The sequence below is a fragment of the Carassius auratus genome, chromosome 13 (genome assembly GCF_003368295.1).
Source record: "Carassius auratus strain Wakin chromosome 13, ASM336829v1, whole genome shotgun sequence".
Taxonomy (NCBI): domain Eukaryota; kingdom Metazoa; phylum Chordata; class Actinopteri; order Cypriniformes; family Cyprinidae; genus Carassius; species Carassius auratus.
In genome coordinates, this window is record NC_039255.1 from 18,845,536 (window position 1) to 18,865,847 (window position 20,312).

At 37.5% G+C, this 20,312-nt stretch overlaps 1 protein-coding gene across 7 annotated transcripts in view; it reads right to left on the bottom strand.

Moving 5' to 3' along the window:
* LOC113112953 (disks large homolog 5-like) overlaps positions 1-20,312 on the bottom strand; it is a 50,328-nt gene that overhangs the window by 13,341 nt on the left and 16,675 nt on the right. For 4 of the 7 annotated variants that reach the window (XR_003293517.1, XM_026278936.1, XM_026278933.1 and 1 more), the window contains exons 3-19: positions 17,731-17,893; positions 17,233-17,376; positions 15,266-15,449; positions 12,595-12,854; positions 11,685-11,997; positions 11,183-11,413; positions 9,319-9,503; positions 9,100-9,225; positions 8,110-8,242; positions 7,023-7,150; positions 6,751-6,926; positions 6,531-6,634; positions 5,062-5,154; positions 3,222-4,067; positions 2,046-2,166; positions 1,061-1,205; positions 34-158 (exon numbers count right to left, since the gene is read on the bottom strand). Coding sequence is in view for 6 of the 7 variants with exons in the window: in XM_026278936.1 (XP_026134721.1) it covers positions 34-158; positions 1,061-1,205; positions 2,046-2,166; positions 3,222-4,067; positions 5,062-5,154; positions 6,531-6,634; positions 6,751-6,926; positions 7,023-7,150; positions 8,110-8,242; positions 9,100-9,225; positions 9,319-9,503; positions 11,183-11,413; positions 11,685-11,997; positions 12,595-12,854; positions 15,266-15,449; positions 17,233-17,376; positions 17,731-17,893 (3,477 nt within the window). In the remaining variant the exon portion in view is untranslated. The remainder of the gene's footprint in view (positions 1-33; positions 159-1,060; positions 1,206-2,045; positions 2,167-3,221; positions 4,068-5,061; positions 5,155-6,530; positions 6,635-6,750; positions 6,927-7,022; positions 7,151-8,109; positions 8,243-9,099; positions 9,226-9,318; positions 9,504-11,182; positions 11,414-11,684; positions 11,998-12,594; positions 12,855-15,265; positions 15,450-17,232; positions 17,377-17,730; positions 17,894-20,312) is intronic. The other 3 variants (XM_026278934.1, XM_026278935.1, XM_026278937.1) reach the window with 3 other exon arrangements.

Below are 20,312 nucleotides of genomic sequence, written 5' to 3' on the forward strand. Positions count from 1 at the left end.
AGATGATATGTTTGATTAAAGCCAGAGACTGACTGAGTCTAGCGCTGGACGGCAGGGAGTTAGTGCCGTGTGAGGCCCGGCTGCTCCGGGACGAGTCCGAGTAGTCTGTGGAGCGTTTCTGGCTGAGGTCCAGACTCAGATGCCCTTGATGCTGAGGACTGAGACGGAGAGACGAAAACACACCAGATCAGCAAACCCTCATCATCATGGGGTGAAGGAACAATTATTCTCATGACAAAGTAAATAATTACCCTGTTTATGACCTACAACGACTACTTGTTCTTAGCACAACATACTGAAAAGTGTGATGACATCATTAACTGCAATAACTCACATTTGGGATGCACTTGTTCTGCATTAAAGTGATACCTTCCAGGGTCAGAAACTAACAGGGGCTTGGGGCAAAAATGCCAGTAAAGTTAAATGAAAGGTGCTGATTGCAATGCATTTAGATCTGCTTATTTTACATCAAAGATTTTATTTGTATTTTATTTTTTATGTTGCGAGTGCATGAATGCAATGGCTGACCAGAAGCAGTCACCGGTTTTTTGGTTTTCCTGCTACTAAGATAACCAATGTGAAGTCTTTGTTTTCTAATGCATAAAATGCAATCAATTCAGAAACCATTCCTAAAAATGATTTGTCATAATATTGCAGTTCTGCCCTGTAATTAATTCCTGTTTGTCTTAATTTATTATATAGGCAATTTCAATATATTAAGCAATTGTCATGTACATCTATGTATGCCACCTTAGCAGCAATAAACAATCAGTGTAAATAAACATGCCATGTCAGAAGCAGCTTCTGTTCAACATTTGGAATGTGAAAATAGATGCCTTTATAGTCTATATTCTGATTGATTGAAGTTGCCTAAATTTAAACAGAAAAGTATTTGAAATAAGACAACACTGATACATTTAAGAAGGTAAAACAAATGCCTGGAAATCAAACCCAGGGGGGCAAATATAGGAAATGGAATGGAAAAAGTGGATACCGCCACAGAGTTGGAAGTACAGTGTATGTGTGTAAGTGTTGTTATCTCAGCGGGGAACTGTGGTACCTGGGGGGGGTGTGCTGCTGATTGATCTGGTTGGGGACAGTAGGGCAGTTGTTAGTGTGAACTCTGTGACTGCGCACCATGTAAACGGGGTTCTTCATTACAGCCGTTACTGCAGAGCAGGGGGACAGTCCTCGATGTGCTGAGTCTGAAGTTTAAACACAACACGCACATAATAACCAATAAAACACGTCAATGAGAATCACACACTCCTGCTGTAACACTTCGACTGCCCACTGCACTCACATCTTTCATTTCTGCCTCTATTATTGTGACTATTGCTCTCCTCGCTTGATCAAAAGATGTTTTAAAAACTACACGGGGCGCCGAGTGTGTGTAGTGATGTCATGCTTTGGCTTTTGCTTGTCTTCAGAACTGAGATCCACTGGTAAAGCCAGCTACTCTGGGCGACAGATGAGCAGACGGTGGGGAAGCATCATGGCCAAAGCTTGAATATTCAAATCAAGTAAAAATAGACCTCATTATCACACAAACCCCGTGTGAACTGTATAGTCACGTGACAGAGGCACCAAGCTTGTCCTGTTTCAACAAAAGTCTACAGTCCTGACAATGAGTTTTACGGGAAAAAATAAAATGGAAATATGTCATTGCAATAAATGAGACCTAACTGACATTTCAGACATCACAAATAAAAATAGCTTTATGCTGCTGGAAAGAATCAGGACAAAAGAGAAAAATGCATTATATTGAGCCCTGCATTTTCATACAAAGTAATAGCATGAACATTCAAAATGAAAATTATAAATGGGTTTCATTGGGTAAATTAACAAGCTCGTTGAACCATATTCTACATGATTATCATAAATGAGCATTTCAATTATCCAGGACTGAGGTCACCATAAGATGAACTGTTCTCTACAGAGCAAATGCAGACAGAGAGAGAGAGAGTAGGAAGAGTGTTGTTAAAGAGATGCATTGAAATGCAGCATGGGCGACTCGGGCTGTGATTAGGGCAGGTTTAACTCACTGGGAGGCAGGGTTCCATTATAGGCTGTAGGCACAAAACCCACGCTGTGTCTGTGAGGTCGATTAGGAGAGGAACACAGCGTCTCCCTCTGCTCCACAGAGTCACCATCATTTGAATAACTCTGTCAAACACATGCACACACAGCATTAGATAATGCAGCACACAGTTCTGGAATAACTGGCAGAATGAGTTCTCATTCTTCAAATGATATACAAAATCTTTATGTATTTCCTCTGAAAATGGTTAAAAATTATACTTCTGACCACTTTGTAGCAAGATTATTTGTAATATGAAATATTCAACATGTAGCAGAGTTAATAAAAATATTTAAAAAACATCAAAAGAATCACCACACATTGTTTTATTTTAACTAAATGGAGGAATATATAAATATATACAAAAAAATTATATATATATATATATATATATATATATATATATATATATATATATATATATAGTGTGTGTTTTTTTAATCAGATAAATGTCTTAGTGAACATAAAATAATTGTTTTAAAAAACAAAAATAATATTATTATCATTAGTATAAAAAAGGCACTGTTTTTGCATATAAATCCCAAACTTTTGAAGCATGTTATATTCCATCTAAAGAATATGAACATTTTGAAGTGATAAATCATATTCTGAATTCCATTAACTAAAGTGATTCATTGAACAGTTGAAATGAATTTAGAATATTTTCATATTTGCTACCAAGGTTTAAAATCTTTGATTTCTCAAATATCTTTGTCTCAGTGTCTCATATGGGCGTACTGCAACTTCAACTGGCATTTATGTTATTAGAAATTCTAAAACAAATATATATATATATATATTAATATATGATAATGACTTAAATATGACAACGAATAAATCTAAATAATAATAACTTAGTTCATTTAATATTAAGACAATATGTATCATATTCAATTATGTACTTTAGTAAAATAGTAAATAATATAAAGCATACGTTAATTACACTAGCTTATATTACTATAATTATCAAATTAATATAATAAAACATTCACTAAGCGAATCTTCTAAATATCATCAGGAGGCGTGCGTCAGCATTTCTTATGTTCTCTCCCCATCTCTCTTTCGTCCCGGTGCAGTGGGAGATCAATCTCAGGCTGCGAGGTTAATTAAAACAGGCAGGACGGCGGATCTATAAATTCACCTGGAAGCTCTGCAGAAGAATGGTCTGAGGAGTCATCCTGCGCCTGAGCGCCGGGGCAGATTTGGGCCTAGGACGCTTCACTTCCTGTTCCTCCGGCCGCATCCGCCCGATGTCCTCCTCGCAGGACTTCCTGGAGCTCAAGACCTTGCCTTCGGTGAAGTACAGGTTCCCGTTGCGGTCCTCCTGCTTGGGTTCGTGGACAGACATGACGGTGATGGTGGACTCCGAGGCAGAGCTGCCCTGATGTTTGTGCTTGAACTTGAAGGAGTCGCTGCGTGTGGGCGGGGTCGGGGGTGTCGCGGCGGAGTCCGCTTTCAAAGGTTGAGGCGAATGGTTGTCTTTCTTCGATAGCGTGTCTGGCCTTTTGAAAGTGTCGGCATCAATGGGCTTTCTTTGCTTGGGCGACCTGTAGATGGAGAGCTGTGCGGGGCTGTCCACCACCATTTTAGGCCAAGTGCCGCCACTGTGTTGCTTCTCCAGGCTGGTTTCCAGTGTAATGCATTCGGGGCCGACTGACTCTGAGCGGGTGTAGCAGACCTCCTGAAAGGCACTGGCGCTGTAGCGGGCCGGTCCCAGCTCTGAAGCGGGTCGGAGAGTGTTAGGGTGCAGGGTGGAGATGGGGAAGACTTTCCTCTCAGAATAACCACTTTCCTCCATGTCGCTTCGGGTCTTTCTTCTCTCGCCGCCAGTGTCCCCGCTGTAAACCTCTGTCTGAGTGGAGCTGTTGTGTTTGAGGTTTCTGAGGTTTCGTGAATGGATATCCGACAGGTGGATTCTGCCGTTGGATTTCTCCGCCTCCCGCAGGCTCTCAAAGATGTTCTGCCCCGATGTGCTCTGGGGGAAAAACTGTTAATGGACAAGTTCAGCATGACTGGGATAAATAAAACAACACATCATCAATAAAACAAACACTCAGAAGTACAAAAACTACAGTTAGAGTGGCCTACTTCACGAAGCTGGTGAGTTTGAGGTGAGTTTGAGAAACTGTTTTTTCAGGTTGAAGATGATGGACTGGTTTTAAGAGGTCATTTATTTGATGAAATGAAGTCACAATCCCTGTAACACTCGTTCCAAATTAAAATAATTCACAGTGCTTGCATTTTAGAGATGAAATTTTCTGGCTTTCGCTGCTAATTATTAATAATATTAGTTTTATATGAAGTAAATATCATATACTTAAAGCATTACATATAAGTAATTATATTTTGACAAATGATATTCAATTTTTAACTTCAATTGCACTTTGAGAATGTAGATAAATTATTACTGTAATTTAGTTGATTTACTTATATTAGAGTCAGTTAAATTCTTATATATATATATATATATATATATATACATATACATATATATATATATATATATAAATCTTCAGAAGATAATTTCTGTGAACTGCTAAACTTGATTAAAACTGGGTTGGATTTGTTTAGTTTTGTCAACTCTAAAGCTACACCAAATTTCAAAAGTTTGTTCAACAGGCCACAGGTCTCTTAGCGTACCTTGTGTAGCTATCAAGAAATTATCTCCATATTTTAAAAAAAAGGAAACCAAATCTGTTTAAAACCATTCAAACACAAACGTTATGGTTAGTTAGCTCAGGAAAGCATTGATTTACAGAGGTTATCAGTAAAGGCTCAGCTGATTACTGAAGATGAACTGCAGAACAACTACAAACTAGCCAAGTTTCCAAATCTGACTTCCTCAGTAACGTCTCAGAGTTGGTTTTCCAGCTTCGACACAGCTGTCTCAAATACGACTTGGAATAAATGTCACAGCAGCACCTTGGCATGGGGTAATGAGAGCGGCACACACACTCAGACAGCAATGAGAGAACAATCACCTTCATGAGCGAGAGAGAGAGCGAGTCCCTGCCGCCCCTCAGCAGAGCCTCACATTCACTCAGAGATTTGTTATCCAGAGCAATCCCATTTATCTAGGGAGAGAGAAATTTAGGTCAGCTCTTCACCAAAGAAAAGTGCCAGCAGACTTTTCAGTCCTTCTATTTTCAAACCCAGAAATGACTTCGGAAACTTGAGAACAGAGACAAAGAGATGGCTGGTGAATGAAAGGATGGCGCACTTTCAAGATCTCCAGTTCAGATAAATCCTTCCATCTTTTTAAACATAAAGAAATAGTTCTGTCAAGGTTTACTTCACCCTCAAGACGGTGATGAAGCATACCGGCTATTTAATGACACTAAAACGTAACAACCATTTTAAAACGTCAAAAAGTGGGCAATACTGCTTCAAGTCTTTTCAATTCATACAATAGTTTCATAGGAGGAACAAATTCTGAAAACAAACATGGTGATATTAGACATCAGGTTTGATGGCAACGACACACGAGAACCAAATCATCCAATTTCTACTGCCATTTATGTGATCTTGTAGTCCATTTACCTTACATTTTTAACCTTAAAGAAAATTAAATAAGAAAAGTTGATGAAAACCTTAAAAGAAAATTGGAAAATGCTTGGCTTCTAAATGAAATAAGTTTAAGCTTAAGTACTAACATTACTGAATGAAACAAAAGCAAAAACTGAAGTAAAAATCCATTAAAATGGTTCATAAATTACTGAAAATGAAATTAAAAAGCAAACTGAAACCAAAAATCAAAGCTAAGTGAATTAAACACTGAAAAGCAACATTGGTCTGTTTCTCACATTAAGCTATCATATGGCTTCAGAACACTTTCATGATGCTCCATTTGGTGTTTTTGTCATTCTCAAGTTCACAAATCTCAGTCCCCATTTACTCCCATTATATGGGAAAAGGCAAACATTCTTCAACTTCCTTCATTTCTCTTCTCATGCTTGTGACAAGCCATGTGAGTTTAGAAATAAATAAGTGCAAGTAATCATTGAGTAATTAATTCATTCATTGAAAAAGAGAAAGAGTTTTCTTTGTTTTTATTAATAAGAACCAGCAGATGTCATATGACATGGGCAACATCAGAGCCTAAAGGTTCCAGATGTCTTCTACAGAACATCAAGCATGGAGTCAAAAGTAATACCTGATCTGCTCTCAGGATTAACATCTGTGTTAATTATGACCAGAGTAACAGCTATCGCTCAGAACATCACCTGTCTTATACTCTTCAACTGCATTTAAGGAGAGGATTGGATTTGATTGGCAGTGTGTTTAAAGAGCCCGCATGCATTTAAGATAAGGAACTGGATTAAAAATCTGCTTCATTTAGAAGACTGTAATGAGAGGTAAGGTCAGACTTTTATAAGAGCAAATCGGATCCTTGATTGCAGCGATCTTGTTTCAACTTGAGGAAGGATTGCATGACTTCTTGATGACTTACGGCAATCAGGCGGTCTCCGATGGTTAGAGATCCCTCTCTGGCAGCTGGGCTGCCCGGTGCGATAGCAGCCACATATACGCCCCCCTCAAGAGTGATACCAGCGTCTGGGAGAGTGCACAGCAAAACCAAAGACCATTGATAAGAAAACAAGGGAAATTAACCACGGAAATGGTAAAACGAGTCAGAAAAATATGTGGGATGTTCCAGAAGTAAGTGATACCTTTGTGTCCGATGAGATTAATGTGGACAGGAGTAACCAGTCTTCCTCCTAAAGATTTCCTCCTGCGGACGACCATATTGATCAGCCCTCCTCCATTAAGTACAGCTTTGATGACCTGCTTCCTGTCTTTGTTAGTCAGGTCCACATCATTTATTTTCAGCAGACAATCATTCACCCTATTGAGAGAGAGGCACGGCTGGTCAGGACAAAACTATGAGCATCAAATCATTCCAGAGGCCATTATCTGAAAAACACTCCATATCTGAATCCACCTCAATCTTCCATCCGCGATACTTCCTTTGTCCACTCTGGTCACAAATATCCCACAATCCCCTGGTAAATATGGATCATTCACTCCCTCTGCGATATCAAACCCCATCGCCTTCAAATCCATGTCATCCTGTTGGGAAGATAACGACGGAGAGACTGATGAGACCGCTCCAAATGGAGGAAGAAAACTCAAAAATCAGATGTTGTGAATGAGCATCCTGGAACCATGAAGGCAAATTTAAGACCTTTTTTAAGAACAAGTACAGAAAATGTAAGGAATACAATGTGTTGCTTAATTTGAACACATCTCTATTACTTTAGCTTGAATAGCTTTGCTCCCTTCTGTTGAAATTGCAAAAAAGTGATGGCTGGTTTTCTAATGCAAATGTCGAAAGATTTTTCAGTCAAGATGCATTTATTGAGAAGCAAGTCTTGTTTTTAGTTTTTTGAGAAAATGATCTACATGAAGTGAGTTTATCAATAAAAATTAACAAATATCTGCCAATGGGCCAACAAGTTTCCATATCCTAATGAAAGATATTTGTTCTTGTTTTAAACAAACTCAGTTTTGTTCAGTTTGTCAGAAAACAGGACTTCATATCTTCAATTTGCAACTCCAGTAAATATATCTTGACATAATGATGTTTAAATACTTACATTGGAAAAAAAGACAAAAATACTGGAGATGATATACATTTTTCACAATGCATGCAAAATTTAATGAACATTTATTACAAAATTAAGACCTTCTGCTCTGATTAAAGTCCTTTTGCTCCTTACTTTATGAAAGGGCGACCTGCGGATCTTTTTAAATCCTGCAGTAAAAAGTATCTTTATATTAAGTTTAGGTTACATACCCACTAATGTAATAACTATAGTATGCACAAAATATGTACATGCAGAATAGGACTATAAAATAAAGAGTTTTATACACTAATAATAATTTAATAATAATAATAATTTATAATACTTTTCCAAGCCTGAAAACACATTCGTATAAATGTTCCCAGATATTTCCCACACCTGTAAGATGGATAAATTTTGCCTCATGACTTTTAGCTGTGCTGCTTTGGATTTTTGCATTCTTACCCGATCTTTCTCAAACTCCACCACCTCCGTCTCCCATTCTAATGAGTCTGTGTCTATAGCTGAATCATGGGAGCTGTGAGCCATTAACTGGCAAAAACGCGCCTCCTTCTCCAACTGGCTCTCCATCTTCTCCCTTTATTAGAAGAGAGAGCACAAAACAAGAGGGATCATTTTTCTCTCTCATCTCTCCAAACAGTCATCTAATTCATCTCACTCCCACAAAACAGGAAGAATGTCAAGTGTCAACAGTCTTTGTAAAGACCATCTCTCTTTGTTCGAAAGAGATGCCGATGCTAAGACTGGGATAACCTCGGTCTTACAAGACGTCTGGATGATACGGGTTGGCATTAGGGCATTTTTTGCCATAGTTTGTGCAATCTGTAACACCTGTGCTAGATGGAGATGTTATAAAAGCGGCATCAAGGTCAAACCTTAAATTTGGGTAAAGAAAAAAAAAACAGGATCAAGTAGTTGGGGAATACTGACAAACTGTCAGTAAGATTCATAGACTCAGAGAGAGGAAAGCCTGGAGGGCATCAGTGACATAAAAAAACTTAAGAAAAGTCTTCTGCAAGAGGGTGGGGGTGCTCTGGTGTTTTTATTAACCACTAGGGGGCGTCTGAAACAGGAACTCATTCAATCATCAATGTACTACTTTGCATTTATAAGACACTATCGCTGTGAATTAAATAACAATTTAATTAATTATTGCATTATTATTATCAATGCTAAAATTATTTGCATTTACGAGTTATTATGGCTAAAAACTTGAACGTTCCATAATGTAAAATCCTTAAATTTCATTCCTACATAACATTGACTCCTAAAATACTAGAAAGCTATTTTGGGACTTTGGATTGTTCAGAACTTTGTGAGAATAAAATTAAGAAACCTGTTACTTTTACAAAAGCTCATTTTTAAATGTAATTAAATAAATGCCCCACATCATCTGTGAAGTTTGTGAGAGAAGCAGGAATAAACCGTGTTTACTTGAGCTCTTTCAGTTCCCTGGCTGCATCGTTGCGCTGCTTCCTCATGTCGTCGAGATTACGCAGGGCATCCGCCAGATCGCTGACGGCACGGTCTCTCTCTCTGCGCAGGTTATCACACAAAGTCCTGCCAAAACACAACAAAGACACACTCAAGTCCCAGCATCGGCAGGCGCATATCATGAAATCCCTATACTGATGAATTCAGTGGCAATGTTACCGTATGCTCTCTCGCTCCCCAACAATCTTGTCTCTTTCTTGAAAGGCCCAGTCTCTGCGACACTTGGCCACCTCGGCCTCCTGCACGGCCTCCTTCAGCTCCTGGGACATGGCCTCACACTGTTTCCTCAACACCTCAATCTCCTTATTGGCACGCTCCATGTCCAGAGTGGCCGAGTCTTGTTTCTGTAGCAAAAACATTCATGATGAATATGACTGCAGATGACTTCTTCACCAGAATGTGTTTTAAAGGCATACAAATACTAGTGGAATGAGTTGAATGAATTTCACCTGCGAGATTACGGCTACTCTAGAGCTGTTAGAGACCTCTGGTGGACTCAAGCGGCACTGACGCTTTTTATAATCCAATGGCTCAGAGTTTATGAGATTTTTATGAGCTTTGTGGTTTGTAGTGTTTGTTTGTGTGTGAAAAATCAAGATGGGCAGGGACAAAAGGTGAGAGGACAATGCTTTGAGACTCCAGGTTCATCTCACCAACAGCTCCTTAGACATTTCTGCTCCAAGAACAGCAGATGATAAATATCTCTGATTAAAAGTGAATAAAAACGGTGAAATACGACAAAAACAATACTACTTCTGAGCCATGGTGCAGGGGACATGCACACACATTGTCGTGTGACTGAATGTACTGCATTATCTATTAAAAAGCTATTATTTCTATTTAAAGAGTTAAAAGCAAGAGTGTTGTAGTGATATACACTAAAGTTCAAAAGCTTGGTGTCGGCGAGATTTTTTAATGTTTTTAAGTCTCTTATGTCCACCAAAAAATTAAATACAGTAAAAACTGTATATTGTGAAATATTATTACAGTTTAAAATAACTGTTTTCTGTTTGAATATATGTGACCCTGGAGCACAAAACCAGTTTTAAGTCGCTGTGGTATGTTTTTAGCAATAGCCAAAAAAAAAACATTTTATGGGTCAAAATTATAGATTTTTCTTTTATGCCAAAAGATTTTTGATTAGTAATATGCATTGCTAAGAATTCATTTGGACAACTTTAAAGATGTTTTTTTTTTTTGCATATCTAGTTTATTCATGAGATGCAAAGCTGTATTTTCAGTATAATTACTCCAGTCTTCAGTGTCCCATGATCCTTCAGAAATCATTCTAATATGATGATTTGATGCTCAAAAAAAACATTTATTATTGTTGTAAACACTTGTGCTGATTCAATGTTTTTGTAAAAAACAGTGAAACCCGGTTAGAAATGTTAAATCTGGAGATTTAGTGTGAATATTCATGATTTTTCATTACATTTTGTATCTTTATCAGTGTTTTTTTTCTGTCTGTCTAGATCCTTTCATTTTCCTAATATAGTAGACAATAATTTTAAGCACTTGCATTAGTAATGTTAAAATCACTTTCCTTAACTAACAGCACTGCCGAGATAAAGTGAAATGACTGGTAAGACTTAACAACCCGATTAATGAGCAGATGCAGCACATAGTTATTTATTTGAAGACACAATTATCCAGCATCTCCACCACAATCCAGACAGACACTGGTGCAGTTTCTTATTCCATTTACACAAACAATCTTAATGACATTTTCATGTATCAGAAATACTGATACATTAATTTTTTTAAGATAATCTCTTAGAAGGAAATTTCTCACTGTTGTAACATTAAGGCACTGAAAGGCATAACTCGAGATAAATTACTTTTCAATAAACATTTCCACTACTTGTCTTAATTCCATATATTATTTTACCAGGCCTGGAAAATTCCTCGTGTCTACCACAGAAGACTTTCCATAGAAGACTGGATGCAGCATTGGAATATGAAATATACTTTTAATAAAGCCGTTTATGTGAGCATATATCGAATCCCAGAGTGTAAGCACCTGTCTGGCCTGGTAGTATTCCCGCAGTAACTGGTCTCTCTGGATGATGGCCTCGGTTCGCTCTTTCCTGGCCACATCTCTTTCCTCCCGCACAGTCTCGATGTCTTTACAGGCCTGACTCAGCTCTTTCTGGGCCTCCGCTTTGTCCTTCACTTCATGGCAGTATTTTTCCAGCAGCTCGTTTCTCTCACAGATGGCATGGTCTCGATCCACCAGCGATGAATTTAGCTCCTACAAAAAAGACGCAGACGTCAGCGACAGTTATACACTATTGATTTGAAGTGCTTTTTTAAAACAGCGTGTTATTCACTGGCTGCCTAGCACAGACTTGGCAACAAAAAGCTGATTTACAGAACAGAAAGCATATAAAAACAAGACTTCATCTTAAATACTGGATTTATGGACAGTGATAGAGTGAGTTTCCCTAAATGACTTCGGACCATAAAGATCAAAGCAACAATGTTCGATAGATGTCTGATATCTGTTATTGGGGACGTGTTACCTGTCTGAGAGCTTCCAGCTCCTCACTGGCCACCATCCTCTCAGACGAGGTGTTTTTGAGCCGGGCTTCTGCCGCCTCCAGCTCCGTCTGCAGCTTGTCCACCTCTTTAATGACCTGGTCCCTCTCGCTCATGATCAGCCTGTATTCATTAAACACAGAATCGCGCTCCTCCTTGTATTTCTCTGCATCCTTGACCGCCTTCAGCTGGAAGTTCTTGTAGCGCGTCACCTCCGACTGAAGTCTCTCCATCTCTCTCTGCAGCTCCTTGTTCTGGGCTGAGGCTTTATTCAGCTCCTGCTGCACCGAGTCAAACCTAACGGGGTTCAAATAAAAAAATGTTAATTAGTGAAATGAATTAAAAGACTGGCAATTGACTACTGACCAATCAGAAGTCAGGACCATATTATGTGTAGGATTTAAACAATATATGCATAAAATATACGACAATAATACAACTCATTTATGCAATGCATGTCATTCACAACGAGATTTAGGCAAACTTGATTATGCTTTTAGCTCTGTTTAACATATTTCAAACCATTTTGCCTCAAACAAGCAGAAAATGTGAAAATGCTGCAGATTTTTTTGAGATGATTGTTGCGGTGTCTGAAAGTGAAAAAGATGTTGATGTACAGCGTTTAAATATAAACAGTGCACACGCTCTGTGAAATTATATAAAGTATTTCATTATTACAATCACAACTTCTACACAATTGAACATTTAGGCAAATTTGATTATGCTTTCAGCTTTTTTTGCCTCAAATTCAGAGCAGAAAATATACAAAAGAGGCTGCAGATTGTGTTTGATGTGACTGTATTGTTAAAAAGTTGTTGTACAACCTTTAATTTACTCAAAGAGTGTTACGCAACATTAAGAGAACATAATAAAGACAACTGATACTACTCGTACCGTCTCATAGATGTAGACCACTGCTGTTGGTACTGGATGGCCGTGTCGCGCTGTTTAAGCAGAGCGTCTATTTGTTTTTGCAAGTGCCTGTTGTCCTCCTCCACCTGCTCTAGTCGACTCAGATCAGTGTTGTGACTGGCCACCTTCTCACTGTATCGTTTGCTCAAGACGTCGTATTCCTTCTTCACCCCCTCCAGCTTGTCCATCGCTGTGTCATAGAGCTTGTTCAAAACCTCTGACGACCCGTTCTCCCGGATTACCTGCATCCAAAAAGGCTTTCGTGAACCTGATTTACTGTGTGGTGTCAAAGAAATTGATATTTAAAAAAATAACTAAATAAATTAAATAAAACAAAGCCTTGATAACCTTTGTCGAAAAAGGCTTTTGTGAACATATTTACTGTGTGGCATCAAAGAAACAAACTAAACTAAATAATAAGCTAATAATGAAAAGACAAAAAAACAAAAAAAAGACAAAGCCAAAACAAAACCATGATTACCAGTGATAAAACAAAGCTTACTGTGTGGTGGAAACAAATCAAACTTATCAAAAACAAAACAGAACAGAAAAAAAACAACAAATCAAAAACAAAACAGAACAGAAAAAACAAATCAAAAACAGAACAAGTCAAAACAAAACAAAACAGAACAAAACTGAACAGAAAAAAACAAACAAATCCAAAACAAAACAGAACAGAAAAAAAAACAAATCAAAAACAAAACAGAACAAAAAACAGAATAGAACAAAACAAAAACAAAACAGAAAAGAAAAGAACAAATCAAAAACAAAGACGAGACAAAACAAAACAAAAAAATAGCCTTTTGACACTACTTATTTGTACTAAAATGGTTTACAGTGATTTTTGTTCTTAAGCATATTGGCCAGTACCAAAGTACTGTAAATGTGCACGGTTGGCGCATTCATAAAGAATTCAAATTATGTGTGCTTATATGCCTAAAAATATGCCTATATTGCCTTTTATGAATTTGCATTTTATCATCACTTGAATTCAAGGTTTTCTATGCAAACACCAGATGGCAGTCATGAGTCTATAAAACATCTCCTGTACTTGCATGCAAAATGCTGTCAATGCACTAACACACAAACACGCCACACAGCATTCAGCAGTAAACAAACAGCATTAAGTCTACTTGTTCTGCAAAAATGACCTATTAGGACACTATATGTTCTAATGACATAATCGAAGGCAATTCCCTGTCCAGGAATTAAGCCCACACCTCAGTGGCCCCTGAGCGAGCCACAGCAGGATTTCACACGCCGAGTGATTGGCGTCTGTATCTAAATCTCCTCCAGGCCATGTAAGTACTGACTAACTGCAAAAGCTTCTGTCCTTTTCCATCAGTCAGGGAGCACTTGCCCTTCCTGACTGACCTTTTTCAAGCAGGCGGTGAGCTTTCTGTGCAGCCAGTGGGCAGCGTGAGCACTGCTGACAGGTCAAAACATGGTTCAATCTGAGCACTACATGTACTGATCCCGTGGCACGCATGATCTGACCTCTTTGTGACAATTATGATCATTTCACACACACAAGCAGGAGCTTTCCTGATGCTTTAAACCTTTCTAGTTGTGTTTGTGGGTTAAATCCGGAAGGAAGCCTGATAAATCAATCCGACAGAAAAAAGGCTCATTCCTTCAAAGTAGCTGCAGGGAGCAGACAGTGTGTTGACACGGTGGCATCTGACTAAATAATCTCCTGTCCCCTGCTTTCCGATTTATGTCAAGGTCAGATTTGGTTGCACTACAATAAGATAACTAAATCTGCAAATTAATTAACCATCCCTGAAGCGCTCTGAAAAAATCAGGGATCAATTCTGGCACACTAACGTCACTTTCTGGCTGACGGCAGTACCGTTAGGCCCGTTTCACACCGAAAGCATAAGCAGCGCATATGTATTTTAGTGCCTGTATTAACAGGTTGCATTAACACTGTGTGAATTAACAGGGCGGTGCTGTGAAAAAAAAAAACGGTTCGGCAATTACAGTTTCAGCACTGAGCCCATTATTGCTGTTTAGAGCACACTCAGCTAGCAGACAACAAGGTGGAAATTCCCCATTTATCACTACAATTCAAAAGTCTGGGATAAGTAAGATTTATTTTTTAATACATCATTTTATTCAACAAGGACATATTAAATCAACAGCAAGGGCACAAATGTGACAGTAAAGACATTTATAATGTCACAAAATACTCGTTAAATAAACAGTTCTTCTGAACTTCCGATCAATCAGGAGGCACATCAGAATATTCAAACGATTTCTGAAGGACCAGGTGACACTGAAAACTGAAGTGATGATGCTGAAAATTCAGCTTTGCCATCATAGAAATAATAATAATAAAAAAATCAAAACAGTTTAATAGGTTTAAAGCTCCACTTTGGAATTAGGGTTCTATTTTAAAATAATTTGGAAAAAAAACATGATCAATAACAAAGAAAAAATAACATTTTAACAACAAAGAGTGCAATAATTTAAAATGGTACACACCCAATTACTATTTTACAATTTTGGGACATTAAAAGATGTGGAAAGCCAGAAATCACTTGATTTTCTCTATGGAGATGCAGGTTGTGTTGCTGTTAACTGGCATTTCATTTACACAGCGCTTGTGCATGTGTGAATCCTCCCTGGAGTGTGTGTAAAGTGTGTGTACCTGTTGTTGCTGTAGCCTCATATCGGCCACCTCTCTCTGATCTTCAGAGTGAAGTCTCCTCAGCTCCTCACAGCTCTGTCTCAGGTGGTTGTGTTCCCGAACCCGCTTGGCGTTCTCTCTCTTCAAAACCTCCAGTTCCTCCGTAAGCTGAGACTGATCGCTCAGGAGGCGGCTATGCTGTACGCTGAAACATAAACACAAAACAATCAATCAAATGAACCACTTATACTGCAACCGTTACACCTCACTTGTGCAGTCTAGGAAATGTTTCAATTTCATGATTGTTTAAAGCCAGATGTATTTTTAAAAACCACCAGGAATCATTAAAACCCTGCCCTGCAGCCACTGACCTACAGCCGGGACACTGAAGTCTACAGCAGAAGTTTAAGACATCACAGACGTGCTTCCAAACATAAGCAACGGGGTGAGGTTATTCTAAGATAACGTTTTCTGATCAATTTCTTAGAAAGCATCTATGTTCCCTTCCAAAATAAAAAATGCAATCCCATAATTCATTGCAATGATGCAAAACTAAATTGTCCATTTCAAATCTAATGAACTATTTCACACAATATCATAGATACCCTTCACACACAGTGCAATCTTATATTGCATTGCAATAAACTCCATCGAAGATAGCGGACAAACTGAAAACTCAATTATGAATATAAGGAAATACTGATCAATGAACTATTTTAAATGTAATAAAAATGTACTACTGTACTCAATATTAGAGTGTGTTTTGTATTTAATGCTCAGAGTATAAAACTAAATTAAAAAAAGTAATTGATCACTTTTTAGGAAAAATTTAATAAAATAACACCCTGAGCCTTTGATGGAGTACACTGCGGTTTTAAAAATGAACTTGTTTTTGCCCAGATTATAAAGACAACATGTGAGATAGATTATAACATATGCTACATGCTAACTACGCACCTCTACTGAAATCAATTATGAGTTCTCTGTATGTGTGAGAAGTGTCATCTATATATGATACAGACTTTCTGCTCATGTACAGTGCTTCACATCGGTTCCACCTCAGTGTAGACACTTCCAGCAGACATGGACACTCAACAGTGTGTATGTGTGTGTGCTGGGATCCCACACTGTCGAGGGAATATGGGATTAATCCCTCGTCAACTCAATCTCTATGTGGCCGTCTGTGCCCAGCTGAGACGGGAACAACAGGGCATGTGTCCTTACATCGTAATCAGATTACAGCCACTGCACATCTGTGTATGGATGGACGATATCATGTGGTGTGTGGATGACAGCACACAAGGCTGACTCAGAGACAACAGAGCAGAACAAACTGTGTACATGCTTACATATGGCCAACTGGTTTAGATAATGAGGCTACAAAAATCATCATCAAAGATATCTTTTGAAAATCTATTTATTTTTCTTTTTTTGTGTCTTGTGTTGCTTTGGTCCCCATTGACTTTCATTGCATGGGCAAAAACAGGGGGAAAAATTTACTTAAAAATAAGTTTTGCAGGATGACATGAGGGTTAGTAAATTATGATAGAATTGTAATGTTAACTCTTTCACCACCATGGCTTTCCGTGTCTTCACTGTTGTAAGATAGGAGGCAAAACACTGGCGAGAAAGATGTCAATTTCACATTGTAATTTATTTATAACTTTTTATTGTAATTTAAAAAATATATTGTCCTTCAATTTTATCATTTTATTTATTTTTATTATTTAATTTTAGTTTGTTATTATATATATGTATTTTTTGCAATGATAATTGTCATTTGTTAATCATTTGAATGATTAAATAAATAATGGGTGAACTGTTCCTCTAGATAACACTAAAACTGCATTACGCATATTAATATTGCAATCTTAATTGAGCTGCAGACCAAAGGGCTTCAAACATTTAATAAGCCTTAATTAACCTGTAGATCATGCAAGTGCTAATTAAAGACTGCTACAAATGCAGCAGATGGCTCCTGTACTCACTGGTAGTAGTCTGCTTCCTTCACGGCTTCCTCGCACCTCTTCAGAGTCTTGGTGTGCTGGTTCTGCAAGGACTGCAGGTCTGCCATGGCCTTCGTGCACTGCGTTTTCAGACGCTCGTAGTCATGGCCAGGTTTGGAATTTGGCCTTTTGGAGACAAAGAGCAATACATCAGCATTGCGTCCCTCAGTCTGCAAGGGCGGCCCAATGTTCACTGGGGTAACAGAGACACCACTGGCCAAATGTTTAGAATAATAAAGATTGCTTACATGTTTTCATAAGTCTCTTATGCTTACCAAGGCTGCGTTCATTTAATCTAAAATACAGTGCAAGTGTAATATTATCAAAATGTATAATAATTTGATTTAAAATAACACTTTCTTTTACATTTAAAAAATATAAAATCATAATTATTCCAAACCTTTGACTGGTAATGTGTGTTTGCATCCGAAACTCATTCTCTGTACCTTTACTAATAGTAATGAAATCAGAGATTTGTACCTGCAGTCATCAAACGTGGTGCCAGGTGAGGCGAGAGCCAAGCGTTTGCGAAGTTCGTCCCGCTCCCTGGTGACCTGTCTCAGCTGGAACAGGATGGTGTCCAGGTTCTCGCTGGCGGGCCGGTGGTCACTGAGCGCAGGTGGAGGTGATGAGGCTTTGGTACCTGCAACAGTGAGCACGTCACCGGAGCACAGACAAGCTCACCCAGCACTAATGCTGGGACAGCAGTAATTCCCCAGTCTCCCAATGCTCTCAAGACACTTAAAGGGGTCAGGCGATGCGATTTCAAGTTTTCCTTGCTCTTTGGAGTGTTACAAGCTCTTGGTGCATAAAGAAGATCTGTAAAGTTGCAAAGACTATAGTCTCGAATCCAAAGAGATATTCTTTATCAAAGTTAAGAGTCAACCACGTCCCCCTAAAGCACCTCGTTTAAACATGCATCCAGGTATATGATGTCACACTTGTCCGTGTGTGAAGAAGCTGCACAGCGCAAATCCATGAATGAATGAAATAATGTGTTTTTTAACCTCAAACTGCATTTACACATTTCAAATAGGTAGGTAGGTATATATTTAATACAATTTTTTATTTAATCTTTACATTTAGTTTTTTATAGTTTTAGTGAATTTAGTTCTTAAACTTTCAAATTTAAGCTTAAGTTTTCATCAAAAATTTGATTAAATTAGACTATTCAAATAAAAAAATATTATTCCAGTCTAATAGTTAATAGTTTTAGGTAACAATAACAACACTGGCATTAGAGCAGAGCTACTATGACAACAACTCATACAATAACAGGCCTTAATACAATACAAAAACAAGACTTAAATGAAATATGACCTTTAAAGCTTGACTGTAAAAAACTGCTAAAAAAAAAAAAAAAAAAAACAGCTACATAATCATCTGGGGAAAAATGTGAAAATGCTTGAGGTCACGATAGCAGGCATTCTGAGCACTTTATGTAAATGATGATCTTTTGGGATGAGTAGTAACTAAAATTCCACCATAATCTTTTGGTCTTGGACAATCTGCTGCAGATATTAAGAGAATGATTTCAGTTTTATGCAATAATAAAAAGGATAATCTCTATTACAGACAAAAGCAGGGCTGAGAACATAGTATTAATCAAGATGTTATTTCATTGTCTTTCTAGAGATTCATTAGAGAAGGTTGACATGAAACTTCTTAATAAAGAGCACACAACTTCTCCATTTTTTTTTAAATTCCCAGATACTTCCAGCTTGTGGGACAGAATTTGGTGCAAATAAATAAATTTGCTAGGCAAAACGGTCCGAATGTTTCCTATAAAAGTCCTATTTATATTAAGTTACATGCATAGCAAACTAAATTATGTATCTTTAGAAATGCCTTCACACAAAAATGCAATTATGCATCATGTGAAAGTGAAACATCATGCTGCAATAAATGATGTTTATTTTGAAGTGTAGGTGGATTTTTTTTTTATTCTGAAATTAAACTTAAATGGATAGTTAACCCAACAATAATAGTACATGTGTAAGCAAACAGTTGACGATAGCCATTGATTTCCACAGTATGAATAAAGGACTTTGGAAGTCAATGGCTGCCGTCAACTGTTTGCTTGCCAATATTCTTCAGAATATCTTATTTTGTGTTCAACAGAAGAAAGAAACTCATACAAGTTTGGAAGTGGATGTTGAGTAAATAATCACAATTATTATTATTATAATTTTTAATTCTAAGATTACGAGATTATAATATCATAATATCATAATATTTTGAGAATAAAGTTGAAATATTATGAGAATAAAATCGAAATATTTCGAGAATAAAAGACGGAAAGTTGAGAATAATGTTGTAATAGGCCTACTACAAGAATAAAGTCGAAATATTCAAATAATAAAGTTGAAATGTTTCGAGAATAAAGTCGTAATGTTTCGAGAATAAAGTCGAAATATTACGAGAATAAAGTCTAAATGTTTTGAGAATAAAGTCGTAATAGGCCTACTACGAGAACAAAGTCGAAATATTACGAGAATAAAGTCGAAATATTATGAGAATAAAGTCATAATAGGCCTACTACGAGAATAAAGTCTAAATATTACAATAATAAAGTCGAAATGTTACGAGAATAAAGTAAAAAAGTTACGAGAATAAAGTCGTAATAGGCCTACTACGAGAACAAAGTCGAAATATTACGAGAATAAAGTCTAAATGTTTTGACAATAAAGTCGTAATAGGCCTACTACGAGAACAAAGTCGAAATATTACGAGAATAAAGTCTAAATGTTTTGAGAATAAAGTCGTAATAGGCCTACTACGAGAATAAAGTCTAAATGTTTTGAGAATAAAGTCGTAATAGGCCTACTACGAGAATAAAGTCTAAATGTTTTGAGAATAAAGTCGTAATAGGCCTACTACGAGAATAAAGTCTAAATGTTTTGAGAATAAAGTCGTAATAGGCCTACTACGAGAATAAAGTCTAAATGTTTTGAGAATAAAGTCGTAATAGGCCTACTACGAGAACAAAGTCGAAATATTACGAGAATAAAGTCGAAATATTATGAGAATAAAGTCATAATAGGCCTACTACGAGAATAAAG